At 39.9% G+C, this 16,730-nt stretch overlaps 1 protein-coding gene across 1 annotated transcript; it reads right to left on the bottom strand.

The window, feature by feature from the left end:
• Nucleotides 1-2,242: 2,242 nt before the first annotated feature.
• RIOK3 (RIO kinase 3) lies at nt 2,243-13,085 on the bottom strand. The gene is made up of 13 exons (XM_058023615.1): nt 12,910-13,085; nt 12,061-12,182; nt 11,093-11,238; nt 10,858-10,962; nt 10,198-10,307; nt 9,340-9,483; nt 8,328-8,455; nt 7,250-7,435; nt 6,620-6,779; nt 5,538-5,618; nt 5,360-5,449; nt 4,946-5,053; nt 2,243-3,859 (listed from the first exon to the last, which is right to left on the bottom strand). The coding sequence occupies exons 1-13, from the start codon at nt 12,973-12,975 to the stop codon at nt 3,758-3,760; spliced, it is 1,548 nt and encodes a 515-aa protein (XP_057879598.1). The 5' UTR covers nt 12,976-13,085; the 3' UTR covers nt 2,243-3,757.
• Nucleotides 13,086-16,730: the final 3,645 nt, after the last annotated feature.

Below are 16,730 nucleotides of genomic sequence, written 5' to 3'. Positions count from 1 at the left end.
TGCCCACCCCGGCTCGCGGGCGGCCGCTTCCTGTTTACACTCCCCTCGCGCGTGACGCGGGGCGCTCCCGCCTTAAAGGCGCAGCGGCCCGGGGGAGGGAGCAGCGACTGGGAGCGCTGCTGGGAGAGAGCGGGAGAGGGATTTGTCTGGCACCCCTGAACGCCAGTGTATGAGGGGTAGCAGTGAGCTTAGCAAAGGGAGACAGAGACCCGAGAAGCTGCAACATCTGCTTCAGGCAAGGCGTGGATGCTGGCGAAAAGAAAGACGTGGGATGAGCATAGCGTTACAGTGCAGGACCGCATTGCAAATATTTAGGAGGGCACGTATCAGAGGAGGGAAATAAGGGAATTAAGGTGCTGGGATATGCTCTGACTCACTTATCAGGGCACTGCTCTAGCTGGGAGGATTTTTTCTGCTTTTAAAAGCAAAGTTAATGGACTTTAAAATGTCAGGCAAGCAAACCCACTGTCTTTCTCAACCAAGCATGGAGGCCACAGCAGCAGACAGGGGCTTTTGGCCCAGTCTTATTATAATGATCTTAAAACCAACAAACCTAAAACAAACCCAAAACTTTTATGTGGAGAAAAAAAGGAAACAACTGCTTCTGAGATCTGCCTGTATTTGTCCACAATTGCTGCTTCATCACTGTCACTATTGATCCTGCTCCTTGGCCAGAAACTGCTTTTTAGTGCTGAAAAATAGTTCAGGAAAAATATTAATGAAGCATTATTGAAGTCAAAGTCTGGCTTGGTTCTCAGCATTTATGCTGAGCATATATTTTAGTTTGGACAACAAAACAGCAATGGGATTTTTTTTGTTGATGCACTGGCTAATGTCTTAGCTTACTAGCTGTAAGCCCTACATTATGATCTAGAAATTGTGTGAGAATATCAGCTATTCCTTATTGGTTTAGAAAGGAAAATTTAAAAAGAGGGAGGAAAAAAAGACTAAGATCATAACAATTTTAAAAATTTCAGGTTAAAATGGTAGCACAGTTTAGTATGGGAGAAATAGAAATTTAAGTACCAGATATTAATACAGTATCATGAAACAACCAATGGATGACTTGTGACCCAGTCAGTCCACCTGCACTAATGTCACATCAGATACTAAAGATATTTCACATAAAGATACTAAAGTCACAACTAAGAATTATAATGAGCTGTTTGTTCTGCAGAACCCTCCTGCATCACCAAACCATTCTGTTAACTGGAGATGACCAGTATATCCAAAGCATTTGAAGTACCTTAAAGTTTACAAATTTTTACAGAGTAACAAAATTTATTGCTTTTTAGCCAGAAGTTTAGTTAATCCAGGGTGAAAGTTTAAGAAATTCTACTGACATTTACCCTTTTCTACTTCTCTTAAAACCAGCATGGACTTCCTCCAACTGCAATAGAAACTGAGGTACCTTTGAGGGGAAATCAGCAGACGAGTAAATAACACATACAACTTGTAACTCATCTGATAGTAATAAACCTTAATGCCCAATTTCAAAACTAAGATTCTAATTGCCCAATAATAATCCTGGAACTTTTTATTTCAAAGGAGTCCAGGAAAATGCTTCTTTTAGCAAATTCTTGTTTTCAACTACTTGGAAACTTGGAAACATGCCCAGGTGTCTTAAAATCTCAAAGCAAATTCCTGAGCCAATTTTACTGCTGGAAGTGAAAATACATTAATATATAAGATATATAATATAATGTATAATAGATAGTATATAATATATTTGGGCCCAGTAGCTTTCAATTAGACTCAAGAAAAATTGCTTCATTTATTGGGGCGTGTTTGGTTTTCTTAAGCCTGTGCTAGACAGATTTCAGCAAGAAATTAAAAATGACAGTAACAAGGGAGGCTTTGGCCCAAGCACAGAGATACAAGCAGGGACCTGTTTCAAACAGCTCAAAAACCACCCTCCTTACTTCCTCTTATTTCTGCCTTCTTCCTCTCTCTTCATGCAAATAGCTGTAGCAATCAAAAACTTCCTTGTACAAGAACATTTTAAGGCATTAGCAACTGTTCTGAGATATCCCCCCCCCCAACAAATGTTAAGAATATAAAACTAGTTATAAGCCAAGAACAGGACTATCTTAAAAAAAAAAAAAAAAAAGCCTTGTCCTCTGAAGGAGATCTGGATATCTTTGTCAACAGCAGCTTGTAGTCTTCCTTGCAGTACCTAGTCTGTCCTTTTCCTGATACCATTATTTTGGGAAACTATTTCACTGAGAAATTCAGAACAGACTTAAGGATCTGAAAGATACAAGCTCCTTTATTTCAGAAGTAAGGAGTAAATGCAAGATACTTGTCTGATTTAGAAAAAGAAGAGGATCCAAGTGTTGGGATGAATCTGGCAAAACCAAGGTTGTTTACTGTTCATGTAGTACCCACCCAAAGACTCATTTTTATATTGTTGTAAGGAATTTGTGTGGTCCTACCCCCCTAAGACTGCTCTAGTGAAGCACCAATGATCAATGAAGGCCTCTGTGATGCAAAGAACCATGCAAGAATACCACCACAAGATCTTAAATTTTTACTTCACCACCAGTTTTCCAACAAAAAGAGATTAAAAAGTCACTTTCACAGCACACTGTGAGGTCACGTAGCATCACTATATTCTGCTTGATAAAGAGCAGCATCAGAAACTACAAACCAGAAATCAGTTAAAAAGAAGTTGATTAGAATTCCTTAATTCCAAACTATCCCACCACATCAGTTCATCTTTAAATGCGTTTTTTGGAGAGAAACATCAGTAGATTTTTAGAAGATGCTCACAAAGACAAAAAAAAAAAAAGAGACTGAAATTAAGAATAAACAGACTGTGGAAACCAGTATCAGTTATCATTATTTCTAAACAAAGCTTTTTTTTCTTACAGGTGCAAAAAGAATACTTATATTTGCCTGTGATTATCTTTAGGGTAAGAATATTTGATGCTCCAAACAGATAGATTCTAAGTATAGACAGGATTATTATAGTTTTGGTTTTGGCTTACACCAAGTTCTTGGAACCATTTGTGTATTAAGAGTGAAGCTACCTGAACTGACTCTTTATTATACATCATTGACTCAGGATTTCCTGGCATGTCACCAAGGAAGTCCTCTGCTGGTTGGATTTCAAATATGTTTCCCATATAATACCCAACAGTATTTACAGAGATTATTAAAACTACATTCCCTGTATTTCAAATGAAAAAGTCCAGACTTCTGCATTTATAAATATATTACTTTGCTAAATTAAAATTTTCATATGATTGCAGTGCATAGTTTGCCTTTTCATTTTGCCCTTGGTGGAGATGGATGAATAACACTGTGTCCATAAACAATGTTTCATTAGTTTTCCAAGTTGCATTAGGAAAAAAAAGAGAGGGACTCTTCTAGTGCGCTTTCCAACTAGATACTTGAGACAATATAGATGATTTTAAAATTATTTTTTTTAGACTAAAAGATATGTAAGCTCTGAATCACGCAAAATATGACCATCTGAGCTACATTAGTCTAATGTAACTGGGCAATTGGTGAAGTTGTCAGTCTGTTCAAAGTGGTAGTGACAGTCCATTCTCACAGTGCCAGCCTGATGTGTGGGACAAGTTAAAAAAAAAAGCAAACCACTGAGGCATCACCATATGCTTGCTGTGTTTTCCATTTTGGTATTCCCAGCCAACCACTCTCTTGACATTGGCAGTTGACATTTACCACTGCACCAACGTAGTTAGAAGCAGTAAATTTGTGTTTTGTTTCGTCAGCAGCTACAAACTCAGTGCTATTCATCATATATAGGTGGGTCTCCATCACTAGAAAACGTTGACAGTTTCTTTCCATGATTCTGCACGTGATCTTCATTCATCTTCTCCAAAGCTTCAATCTAGAGAGGCAAAAATAAAACCATGCTGAAGTCATAAAACCATGCCAGCAGCAGAAGGCTTCTAAAGAGCATTAAAAAGTAGCTTTTGAGGCCAGAGCAGGTATGTAAAATGTTGCTATTTCAAAGATTCAGTCCCATGTAACAGCTCAAATACAGCCAGGTACCCCTTGAAATATCTGTTCTCAACAAGTTACTAAAATGAGCAGCACTCCTTTACAGTTTGAAGCTACAGAACTAAAATGCACCAGAGAGGAATGGGTGATTTCTTAAGACTTCAGCTGTATTCCTCAAAGTACAGAAGTGTGCCTTTCTCCAATGACACAGAGATTGTGGAACTGTGGCACTGTGTTCCCTTTATCTCTTTCTTACTTTGACCACCTGCCCCAGGAGTCACCTATTTACCAGCTCCCACCTCTTGCATGCTGGTGTAGCACAAACCTGAAATGTCATTAGTAGCTAGGGAGAGTAGAATTGTCACATTGCCCTTACTTTAAGTAGAAAATATGGAATATTTGACAAGTAGTTTTTTTAAAATCTGATATCAGGACACAGGCCTTGAGCAGTTACAGCCAAATGTTGAAAACTAAAAGGCAATAAGCGACCAAAGATTCCTAAGTCCATATTTACATGAACATGATTTTAAGCTTCAAAATTAAAAATGCCTGCCTAAACTTTAATTTCAAATAAATTGGCATCTAAACCATGAAAAATTAGCAGTAGAATAATTACTATTTTTAACCCAACTTTCTTTTTGTTCTACAACGTTTAATATATGTAAGGCAAGACAACAGCTCTTAAACTAAAGCAGATCACTAGATTTGCCTTAATGCTGAAATGAAGCAACTATATTCAACATGAAGTCTTTTCTGCCTGGGAGCAGGGGGATCAGGAAAGGGGGTGGAGAGTCTGTCAATCTGAGCTTCTGGAAATGGTTGTACTAGGTTGAATACTCAAGGTTTAAAAAAAGAGATTCAGAATGACTGCTGAAATTTTACTCACAGCAGTCACACAAACTAAATCTGGAAAGTTAAGGTAATGGCTACCATAGCTAACCAAATTTAAACTGTTAGACAGAGAAAGCCATACCTCTGCTTGGAAGTCTACTTCATTGTCAGCTGTAATATTTAAACCTGAGACAGCGTTGAAGAGTTCCCGCTCGTTAAGTGCTTCTGCCACGCCTCCTTTCTGGAAGAACTAGTCAATGTAAAGAGCACACATTAAACACTTTACTACACAGAACAAAATATTCCTTTGACTTTCCCCAGTTACTACATTTACTCAAAATTACATTTTTGTTGTTGCTGACCCACAGATAAACGTAACTGAAGGAAGCTTTCACTTCTAGTGGTATAATTTTACTTTTCCACATTTTTGTCACTTTCAGAGAAGGACACTATCAGCATGGAAACTGTGCAAGTGTAATCTTCTACATATCTAAGATATCTTGTATCTTAGAAAGCATGCAGCATAACAGAAGACTGTCAGACAAAGAGGTCTTACCTGTGAAACATTCCTACAGTCTCTGAACAAAAACTCAAGTCCATGAGGATGGGTTGGCTCCACAGACTGACTGACATCAATGAGCCAGACCTGTGGTCACAGAGAAATAGCAATTTGCTTTGTATTAGTGTTTCACAGTAGATTAAACTTTTCCCCCCCAAATTAAGAACAAACTCACCTTCCCATCATGCCAAAGCATGTTGTATTCACTCAGATCTGCATGGACCAGGTTGCACTCCCTATACAACTGCTGCATCATCTGCAAGGAACCAAATTAATGAAGGAAGTATGCTATACTCCAAATAAATACTGCTAGCGTGACTTAAAAAATAAAACAAAACACCAAAACAACACCAACCCTTCCCTAATCACTCACATAATTTACATAATTTTTACCCAAATCTTCAGTACACTTCCATCCAGGGAATTGCAGTTTTGGCAAAATGCCAGCAAACTAAGCTTTTATCACCAAGCTTAGCATTGGCAAAGTCAGAAGAGCTACTCCGGTAAACTCAAGTCAGCTCTGCCAAGCTGTCCAAGTGCAGGAGACAGATAAGCATATTCTCTCCTCTCATTTTCACTCCTATCACATGGGAAGAAAGTCTCACAGTTGTAGAGACTGAGTCCTAACCAGTACACAAATTCACTTAAGACACAGCTGTGTTGCTCACTGGTGTCATTCATTTGAGACCTAGACCACTCCTGTTGCCAAGCTGTGAGGCTGGTTGCCTGGTTGGTTTTTTTAATATCTATAACATAATGAGTAGACAGTTAGCAGCTGGTGTGTTTGAACCAAGCAGATAATAGGAAATTAAAGCATCCACCATGCTATGTTCTAATTAATTCTCCAGTTTCTAGGTTTGCTGAAAAGGGGGCGGGCAATCCACTGAAGAGTGCTTAAGCATTGTAAATTAAGTGTTTGGTAAGCCCAGAAAGACTTCAGAGAATTTTCTAAACCACATACTGCTTCTGTAAAAGGAGGACTACTTACTCACAATTCCTCTGCTGTTAAGCATCTGTTTGTCATCAAATTCCAGTATGTTTTCCACTCAGATTAAATTTAATTGTATTTTTTAAGTGCATACTGTCTTACTGATTCTAAGTCACATATTAAACAGCAGCAAAATAAGACTTTGGACTTTGTATCTTGACAATTATGTAAGCATCCTGAAAAGTAAATATGTGCTCATCTGTCCTTACAGTTATTCTCTTAAAAGAAAATACAACCCAGAACTGGAGGAGAAATCAGCATCATCTTACATTAAGAATCTGGTAGTAGGCCTTTTTCATATCTTCACTACTAAGTGTTACATCCTTTAGTTTAGGAGCTGGGACTTGATCCTGGCCAATGAAAGACATAACCAAGACGTGCTTCTTAAGGATAACCACTTGAGGACAAGGAATTCCTGCATTTTGCATTCTGTGGGTCAGAAAATAGATACTGATTAAGAAAAACAGAACAAAAGCTTCAAAGCCCCCAAAGTTCTAGTTTCCACTATTTCATTTGCAATCTGAGAGCTGTGAGAAGAAACCGATCCAGAGTAAACAAAGTCTTTGAAAGAATTAAAAACTGAATAATTATATATATTGTACACAGGAAAATTCAGATTCTGAAGTTATAAGTTAATCTAAAAATGCTCACTAAATATTAATCACTTTTGCAACTAGAACCTGTTAACTTCATGAGCCTGTAAATTCTGCTGCAAAATCACTGAGATGCTGACACAGCTTATTAAACTGTAAAAAAACCCAGGAGCTTATTCAATCTGTGCCAGGTTGTATATTATTTTGACCTTTAAGTTAAATACCCAGACATAGAGTATCTTCCTGAAATAGAGAACAGGAAACTGACAGGCATTTGGCAACTACACTTCCTTTTTCTTTCTTTACCTTGTTAAGTTATGCATTTCTTTCTCAGCCCACATACGAATAATTTTTCGTGGATTCAATTTACTGAAGCGGTCTTTAAACCTGTAGTCATCCTTAATGTATTTGTCACGGTTCTTGAATTCATTAAGAGTTGTTTTAAACACTTTGATGGCACATTCTGGAGGAATAACTTTATCTTCAGTTGCACTGCTCATGGAAAAAGACAAATATATAACAAAGTTAACTATTCACATATTTACAAGCAAATGCATGGGTTTGGGTTTTTATATATTGCCACATACAGCTATTTTTAATATAAGAGAGGATCTAATTTTCTTTCACATTTAGAAGCCAGCTTAAACTTATAACAATTCTATGATTGAACTTACATTTGAATGTTTGGGTTTTGGCATTTTGATTATAAGTTGCTTATCAAACAGATTACCCCTCCTAATTTGTTAAGGCACATCTCCCCAATTCCAACTTTCTCCCTGACATCTCTAAATACATTACCTGTAGTTGAGTTTTATTAGTTCTTTCTCAAACATCACTGGTTTAAAGTCAGTTAAACACAATGCAGTTGCCATAATGCACTCTAATCCTTCCAGTATGGCAGGAAGGATTCAAGAAATAAGCAGTATCCCAACACAATTCTCAAGATAACCTCAAAGTAACAAACAGCACCTCCACTAAGCTGCAAATATAGAGCTGGCAATAGAGCAATCTCTATGGAAAGACAACCTCCAGGTAGCCCAAAATCCTTTTGACAGCTCTGTGGTCTCGGGCAGGTCAGTGGAAAGAGTCTCTCAAAAACCTCAAGATTTCTTTTTTATAAAAAGAGTACATATTTTTCCACAGAAACGCATGGCGAATTTGTCCCCATTCATTAAGAGCCTCCAAGGAGGAAAGTGGGGATTCTTTTACTTTATGGTTGGTATCATTTGGTTTTCAGATTTTATTACTACCCGCATATACACAAATACAGCCATTAAGTCTCAGAAATAAAAAAGGTGCAGATGTTTAAATATTTTTGTGTTTTCTGCTTTTTAAATCATCTCTTGTACTTAAAGCTATCATCAGTAACAAACAATATACTCACTTTCCTCCATAGGCATGAAAAACAACAGATTCCTTTCCTGTGCTGATGCAGCCTGTGATGGTCTCCAGCATCCCAGAATTGACCATCTTGTACAGAAGTAAACGTGTTTTAGGATCCACTGCTTTCTCCTACAAGAGATGAATAAGATTAATAGGCAAGACATGAATACTCAATTCAATAAAGCAATTCTTTGCTTTATCATGAGTTTAGAATATTTATATATCACAAGAACTCAACTAAATGGAAATAATAATATATTATTAAAATTTCTCTCAACTGACAGATGGGAGAAAAAAAAAGCCAAACCAAAATAAACATCTGAAGCAAAGCAAATCTGTCCAGGACTGATTTAATGATTTAATACTCTTAGTTTCCCATCAGCTGTGCAGCACATAGAATATTTTACCAATTGCACATACAGACTGTGGCTCAACAGCACTTTCTACAGTGTTTTCAAGAAGCCTATACAAATCATTAATTGTAATATCAAAGAAATATAATACTTGGGATATAAGTAACAATAAAGCAAAGCAAAACACACATATTTGAAGAAGTCCACATCAGGAATTACCAGAGGCCCTACTTCAAGCTCACCCATAGAGTCTACCAAGTAAACTCCTAAATTATTAGGTCAGTTGGTCACCTCATCCGCCTGAAACTTGTTATGAAGACAGATATTTAGAGCCATATGGTTCAACTGCAGAGGATTAGTCCTCTGGACGTTTCTATAAATAACTTCCAGGCAGTTTATTCAACATAGGTGATTGAGAGACAAGTTTAGAAAGACAAAGAGAAAAAAGCAGTAGCTGCTTGCTCTTACTTCAACATGGTTCTCACAGTAATGCAGCTCAAACAAAGAGCCTTTTTCTAGAAGGAGCTAGCTGATATAATTTGCTTCAACAATGTTAACATAATGTTGCTTAGCTGTTTTACTAAAAATGGAATGTTGCAAGAAGTTACTCAGCAGAGTTTAGCTATTCCACAAGATAAGGAGTAGTTATGAAAAACATACAGCAGTGGAGTGCTCCTTCTTCTCATGGAGCCTTGCACTTCGACGTTCCTCAGAGTATGCATGTTGTTTTAAGGCATTGAAGACTTGATTTGACAGCTTTAAGTCCATCCCAATTCCATCCCCAACTTGGAATTCAGGTGCAAACTACAAGCAGAAATAATAGGAATTTAAGCATTGTTACTAGCAGATGCCAAAAGCTGGCACAAACAGAAATTTCTCATTCTGATTTGGAAAAACTCATGATAGATTTGGACCTATGTGAAACCCACTTTTTTAACATAATGACAACATTGCACAAACACACTGCTTTAAACTCAGAACTCAAAGTTCTGCCCAAAGTGATATGAGATTACCTAACATCCTGCAAAAAACAACACTTGCAGCATTTCCTTATTTACAGAAGTTGCACCAGTTACCTTAAAAACAATGAAAGGTATGTACTAAAGATAAACAGACTGAAAAACAGTAAGTCAAACATTTGACTGAAAATAAGTTACTTGGCTTATCAGACAAAATTAATTAGAAGGAGGATTACACAACATCTATCGTTTTCAAAAATAGCTTTTGTGTTTTATTAGTTTGTGTGCCAGACTTGCTGATAGTTTTGTTTTCCCAAAACAGTTCTGTGCAAATCCTTGAATTGCTCAATAACAAACCACTTTTAAACAGAAAACTGACAAAACTCAAACTACCAATGAGAGTAACCAATAAAGCAAAGACTACACTGCTTTCATGCAACAGGGAAAAAAGAAAAGTCAGCATCCTACCCAGCAGCACTGGTGGACAAGCATTAGTTCTTTGGCTGAACTGCAGCATTCCAGTTTTACACAAATTAAGTTTCCCTAAGTTTTCACTTACATTTTCCATGCGAGCAGTGTTTTTTCTTCCACATACCACTTCATCATGTTTTGTAGTAATGTCTTTTCCTTTTCCTATGAAACCCCTTCTTGGTGTAGTAGTAGGTTTATCTGCCAGCAGTGAGAAAAAGAAACCAAACTTTACATCTAAACAAACATAACCAATGCTCATAGAAGTCCCACAATATCTGCAAAAGTAATATAATTTTATTTATAAAACAGAATGAATTACTCCAGTTGTATGATCTTAATAGAGTCTTCCCCTATCCTAAGCAGGACAGCTTCTTTTGGCTATGTTACAACTTACTTCTCTGTCTTCTCTGGGGTGTCAGACACATTTCTGGCATGCTATGACAGGAGTATTCGATATTATATGCAAATTACATGTAATCACATCATCCAAATGTAGACGACAGATGAGCACAATACTTCCCACAATACTTCCCATGTACACTGGTTATTTTGCCAGATTCAGCCAATATACTGGCAGACAGAAGCCTGAAGTTATCCACCCAACCTCCTGCTGACACCTCCCATTGAGGTGACCTGATTTTAAATGTACCTAGTGTCTCTCCTCATATTAAAACAAGACCTAACTTAACTCTGTCATACTCTCAGGTCTATTGGCTGAAGAAATTGTATTGTTTAAAGCTGCACATACCTGCTCTGTATGGATCATGACGGGTATCCTGCCAATCAACCTCATCCTCTGAGCTGTCACTGTCATAGGGATGCACCTTCCGATAATTTTCAAAGGATATGGAGACTTGAGGAAAAAAAAACAAATAAGCATGTCTGTGATTATCAGGGATTTGCTACTTCCTCATAGCTCTGCCAATTTAAGCTAAGTGCCAAGAATAGCTCCACAGCAAAAATATTCCTTCTGATGAAGGTACCTTTGCTGTCTCCATTGATCTTCTTCTCTTCACGCCGAAGCTGTGCATCGTATTCCCTGTCAAATTCCATCTGCAGCATCTGAGCTAGCATTAGATCACTAGAAGTGTCAATATTTTCTCCTGTAATAAATGGTCCTTCAGCAGCACTACAGAAGATGAAAACAGGAATTTTTAAAAACTTAAACACAGCAATCTAAGCAGAAACACTGCTTTATACCACTTTCCCACTCTATACAACAGACTTCATGCAGAGCTGACAGAAAGGAATGGATCTCAGCTGTCTGCCTCCTCTCCAAGCCAACACTAAATATTAATAGATCATTACTTCATTTCTCTTTGCTACTTATTTACAATGCAAATTTTACTTAAATTTTTGCTTGTTTACCATTTAACTAGAAGCATTAAACTCTATTTTTAAGATGTCCTAGAGGAAAAAAAAAAAAGAAGGCATACAGGTGTATGCATGTGTATACCTATTTATATGTTTAAAATATCCCAAATAGTGTTGCTTTTTCTGCTTCACAGGAAAGATAGCCAAAACTTGCACAATTTTGGAACCAGTAAGCTCTTGGCCTTTGTTTAGAACTTTCAGGTAGTGGGAGGACACAGGTGATACACCTGATGGTTCTCAAAATAACATTGTACACTGTTGACAAGAGTTCCTAAAAGGGTAGAAAAAACCCATTTCTGACATTTCTCTAAATATAGCTTACAGACTGTGTTAACACCCCCAGAAAACGCAAAGAAAACATCAATAAGGAAGGAAGAGCAACAGAGAAGAGAATCTAAGGAAGACTTTTAGCTGGGGAAGCCATCTTCACTGAAGATGATCAGAGGAAGCAGAATTAGGGGCAACAGGCAAATCATTTACTATATTGCTATGCATTGAACATGTTGTAAGAAAATGCACAAGAGACAGAAGATGGCATCACAGCTATGCAGAGCACTAATCCAGGACTTAAACTTACGCAACCACTTCAGGAAAAGCAGCATTTTCTTCTTCCAGCTGCAATTCTTTTGCCAGCTGTTCACTCATGACATCAGCAAGAGAACATGATATTGATGTTGTGCTAGGGGCTCCCCACGGACACTGTAAATAAACATTTTATTCAAGTCAGCAAGACTTGTGCAGCGGCAACACAACAATCAGGATAATTAGCAATCGCTGGCTCCAAAATAAGCTCATGTAATCTTGTAAGGGCTCTTCTACAGATACTCGGGGAACTACTCAAAGAGTAGTTTCATAAACTCAATAGAGAGAACACGGGTTGAAGGGAAAAACGTCAGTGTCGGTACCCTCTGGAGACAGGGGTACAGCTTCCCCAGGAGGTTTGCATACAAGCAGACACACAACCTAGCTAAAACTTCTCTTGGAATAACCCAACAGCAGCAGCTTACGCCCACCTTCCTGCCCTGCTCCTGGAGCCCTGAAAGGTCAGCCATGGTAAAACATGCAATCTCAAAACCGCACAGGCACACAGCACCTGGCTCGGGGAGGCGGGGCTGGAGAACGCCGAGCCAGGCAAGCCGGGACTCGCTGCCTATCGCCGGGATAACCGAGCTCGCTCTCTCCAACACCCTCGGAGGGAAGCGGCTCAGTTATCAGGCTGTCACAACAGCTCTCACCACCAAGGAGATAATTGCCGGTAGCAGCAAACCGCGCTCGCGTCGTTCAACCGAGTGACAGCCACCCTGGTGGCGCTGGCACCACCTCGCAGCGCCTTCTCCACGGCCTCGGTGCTTCTCCTCCTGCTCCTCCGGCTCCCCGGAGCCGGGACAGGGTCGGGCGCGGCCCCGCGGGCCGGCACAGCGCTCACCTTACTCTGCCAGGCGGGGCCCGGCCCGGCGTCGGGCGCGGCGGCAGCGACTCCCACCGAGTCCATGGGGCACGCAGGGGCGGGCGGCGGCAGCAGCGAGCTCTCTCCGCGGGGCAGCAACGCTCCGAGTGCGAAACCTTCCGGGTCCTCCGCGCTTCCCCGCGGCCGTCGGGCGGCCCATTGGCCGGGGCTGACCCGCCTTTCCGGTGATGTCACCGGGCCGGCCGCGGCCGCACCGGCGGCGTGCGGAGCGCGGAGGCGGAACCTGCCGGCGGAACCTCCGCCGGCCGGCCCTACCCACCCGGGGGCTGAGGGACAGAGGGGGGGCTGAGCCGGGCTGGTGGTAACGCGAAAGGGAGAAATTATATAGTAACGTTTGTTTTTGATCTCGGGAAGTAACCAAGGGAACGGTGGGAGGAAAAAAACCCCAACAAATCAAACAATAAGCCAGGCAAAACAAATAGATGAAATGGAGTGCAGAGAAGGGCAACGGAGCTGGTGAAGGGTCTGGAGCACAAGTCCGATGGAGAGCGGCTCAGGGGGCTGGGGGTGTTTATCCTGGAGAAAAGGAGGCTCAGGAGTGACCTTACCGCTCTCTACAACCACTGAAAGAAGGCTGGAGCCAGCTGGGGGTCGGCCTCTTCTCCCAGGCAACAAGCAACAGGACCAGAGAACACAGCCTCAAGCTGCGCTAGGGGAGGTTTTGATTGGACATTAGGAAGAGTTTCTTCACAGAAGGGGTGATTAGATTGGAGTGAACTGCCCAGGGGGGTGATGGAGTCATCATTTATGGAGGTGTTTAAGGAAAGACTGCATGTGGCACTCAGTGCCATGATCTAGTCTACTTGGTGTTTGGTCATAGATTGGACTCAGTCTCAGAGGTCTTTTCCAACATAACCTATTCTGTGAAATGAAATATTTGGCATTTGTTTTTATTACAGGAAGTAACTGAAGGAACACAAAAAATTACAACAAATTAACCAAAGTATAAGCAAACAAATTAATTTTATCCCAGTCCTGTAAGCCACTGTAGATATAAGTTGAAATACTTTGTATGTGACTTGCTGCCTTTTACATCTCGGTTTTATGTGTAATATTTATCTGGAAAATAGTATTGTGACTAAAGTGCCCTATTTCCAGGACAGCAGCAATGGGATAGTGTTTTGCTATGGCACATTAGGTGTATTTGGGCAAGTTTCCTTAAAGGAAGGAAGCAACACCTAGAAATCCCCTCGCTGGCTCATCACCATCTGTTGAAGGTATCTGTCTGCAGTCAGACAAATGCGCTGTCACAGTCACTGCTGATAATCTGAAAACCAGCCTGGAAAGCTAGGTGGCTGCAAGGGCAGAAATTGTAAGGGGTTCTGTGGTATGCCCTGCTCGGAGTAAGTTCCCTGTTTTACATCTAGCAAAGCCTGTACTGCCAGGCAGGCTCAGTAAAGGCCATTCATATCAATTCTCAGCCGTGCAAGAATCAGCTTCATCGGCCAAAGTTCCTCTTATTTGTCCTTAGCAACCTGCAATGACGTAACACATTACAATCTCCTAAGACACTGTTACGGAGTTCATTACCCCAGAAAGTTCCCAGCTAAAAGACAAACCATTTGGAAGAGGGTAGGTACCCAGGCTGTTACACACAAACTGCAGGCATGACACAGGCTTGTGCCACGAAGGCATTTTAGGATCACAGAATCATTTAGGTTGTAAAAGACCTTTAAGGTCATCAGGTTCATTGGTTACCACAGCACTGCCAAATGCTGGCGAGAGTGGCTTTGTCTGGTGATGCAGTACCAGCATGTTTCTTACCCTCTCTGCACTTAGCCCTGGTGAAATGAGATTATTTCTTTTCCTTTGCAACTGCCCTTTTGGGGTGTGAAGATTACTGTCATGCTCCCCTCTATCTTCGTCTAAAATTAACAGCTTTATATATGAGCAGAATATCAAAGCAATGTCCTGCTGCCCTGGGAAAAATCATTATTCTTGCACAGCTGTACAAACACTGATTAAGAATATGGGTTTTGGTAGGTTTTGATTCAGAAAGACATGAACAGTAACTAAATATTCCAATGTCTTGTTATTAAGTTTTTTAAGTTTTCAGAAAGAAGTCCTTTATTTTAGTCTCTTGAATAGTTCCTGATTAGGCCTTGATCCCATGACCTCTCATATGAATGGATCAAGCTTTGAAGTGAATTGTATTAAAAAGAAATGTTTTGTGAAATGATGTGTAAACAAAATAATTTGCAACACGTTCATACCTCCCAATAAAAAGTTAAAAATCTACATAGAGCAGAAATGTCCCTTCATATTATCAAAATAATTCCAAAGCTGCATAGTGATTGCTTTGTATGTAATTCAAGTCAGTCCTGATAAACATTAGCAGAAATTTACATCTTCATTCTTAATCCCTCACTGTAAGTGGCATACAAGAATTCAAACCTGCCTCTGTATTTGGCTGTAAGAAAATATACCATCTTTGCCCCAGTCTCCCACTTGTACTAGAAATACTAAGAAATACTGCAAAAAGCTCAGAGATATCACTGTAATATTTTGCATGAAAGTGATACCCCACTGTAATAAAAAATCAAAGGTGCTCTTACTCCATGCTTACATTAGTCTTTGTAGATATCCATAAACTTTACTTACTCTTTTTTAAAGCTTTACAGGCTGAATTTGTGGCACAATGCAAAGTGTGCCTTTGTTTGCCAAATACACTTTTGACATTTGTACATAAACAGGTGCTGTGCAAAGTGGAAATGCTGTATCACTCACCTTGCTGTCTCTAACACATCCATTACAGTGGCTCATCAATGATCTCCATGAGCCTGGATGGACCAAACATTTCAGCACTGGAAATTGATGTCTGTGTTGGACTACCACCTTACAAACCAGATAGGATCATGTCTGATGCACCAAAATACTTGAATTTATCTTGGTGTAGGTCAGCTGTTCAGCTGTTGCACTCTGTTGACCTTGTCTTTAAAGGCTAAACATAGCAGGTTAGACAGGCTCATTTAGTGGAATTGACCACTTAGTGCCTCCCTCCCTCCCTCCCTCCCTCCCTAGTTTAAGCCATGCTCATAAATAAAGTTCCTTATTTATGCTGCTTTGCTGTGTTCTCTAAAAAGAGGGTGTATGTGTACAGAGAGGGCCCTGTACTTTGTGTTACCTGAACAAAGTCAAGGTAAGAGCTGCAAAGATAGGGCCTTGCTAGTACCAGGACTGGGAAAAACAAGGCTTACCTAGGCCATAATAAAGATCACCCAGTAACCATGACCTGACAGGGCGTTTCTTTTCACCTGCCTGGGATATTTATAGTTCACACATCACCAGTGAATCATAGAATCATAGAATAGCTGATTGGAAGGGGCCTTTAAAGTTAGCCATCTAGTCCAGCTCCCTCCAATAAGCAGTGGCTTCTTGTCATGAGTGTGAGTTTCAGACAAAATTTATTAGGGAAGCCCTCACATTGAGCCATGAGGTGCAGAAAGGACCCCCTTGCTTTATAAATTCCTGCTCAGAGAGGAACCAAGGTGCAGCTGAATCTAATCTTAGCCTCAGACTGTCAGTGGTTTAAGTTTTAGAAATTATAGAGGTGTGATTCAACTTTTGTACAATTTTGTCCTGTAGGATAAATGATGGTAAACCAGGTCTATTTATATAAAAATGAATGATTCATTATGATAAATTATTAGACAAAGAAATCTTACTCAGAATTATTTGCGACACACTATAGAAGATAAAACTACTAGGATAGGATGGTACAGTGCAGTCTATCAAAGCAACTATATTAAAGCAATTCTAAATAAAACTAGCAGAAAGAA

The sequence above is a fragment of the Melospiza georgiana genome, chromosome 1 (genome assembly GCF_028018845.1).
Source record: "Melospiza georgiana isolate bMelGeo1 chromosome 1, bMelGeo1.pri, whole genome shotgun sequence".
In the NCBI taxonomy this organism is placed as follows: Eukaryota; Metazoa; Chordata; class Aves; order Passeriformes; family Passerellidae; genus Melospiza; species Melospiza georgiana.
Note: the sequence above shows the minus strand (reverse complement) of the source record. Positions and strands in the feature narration are given on the sequence as shown.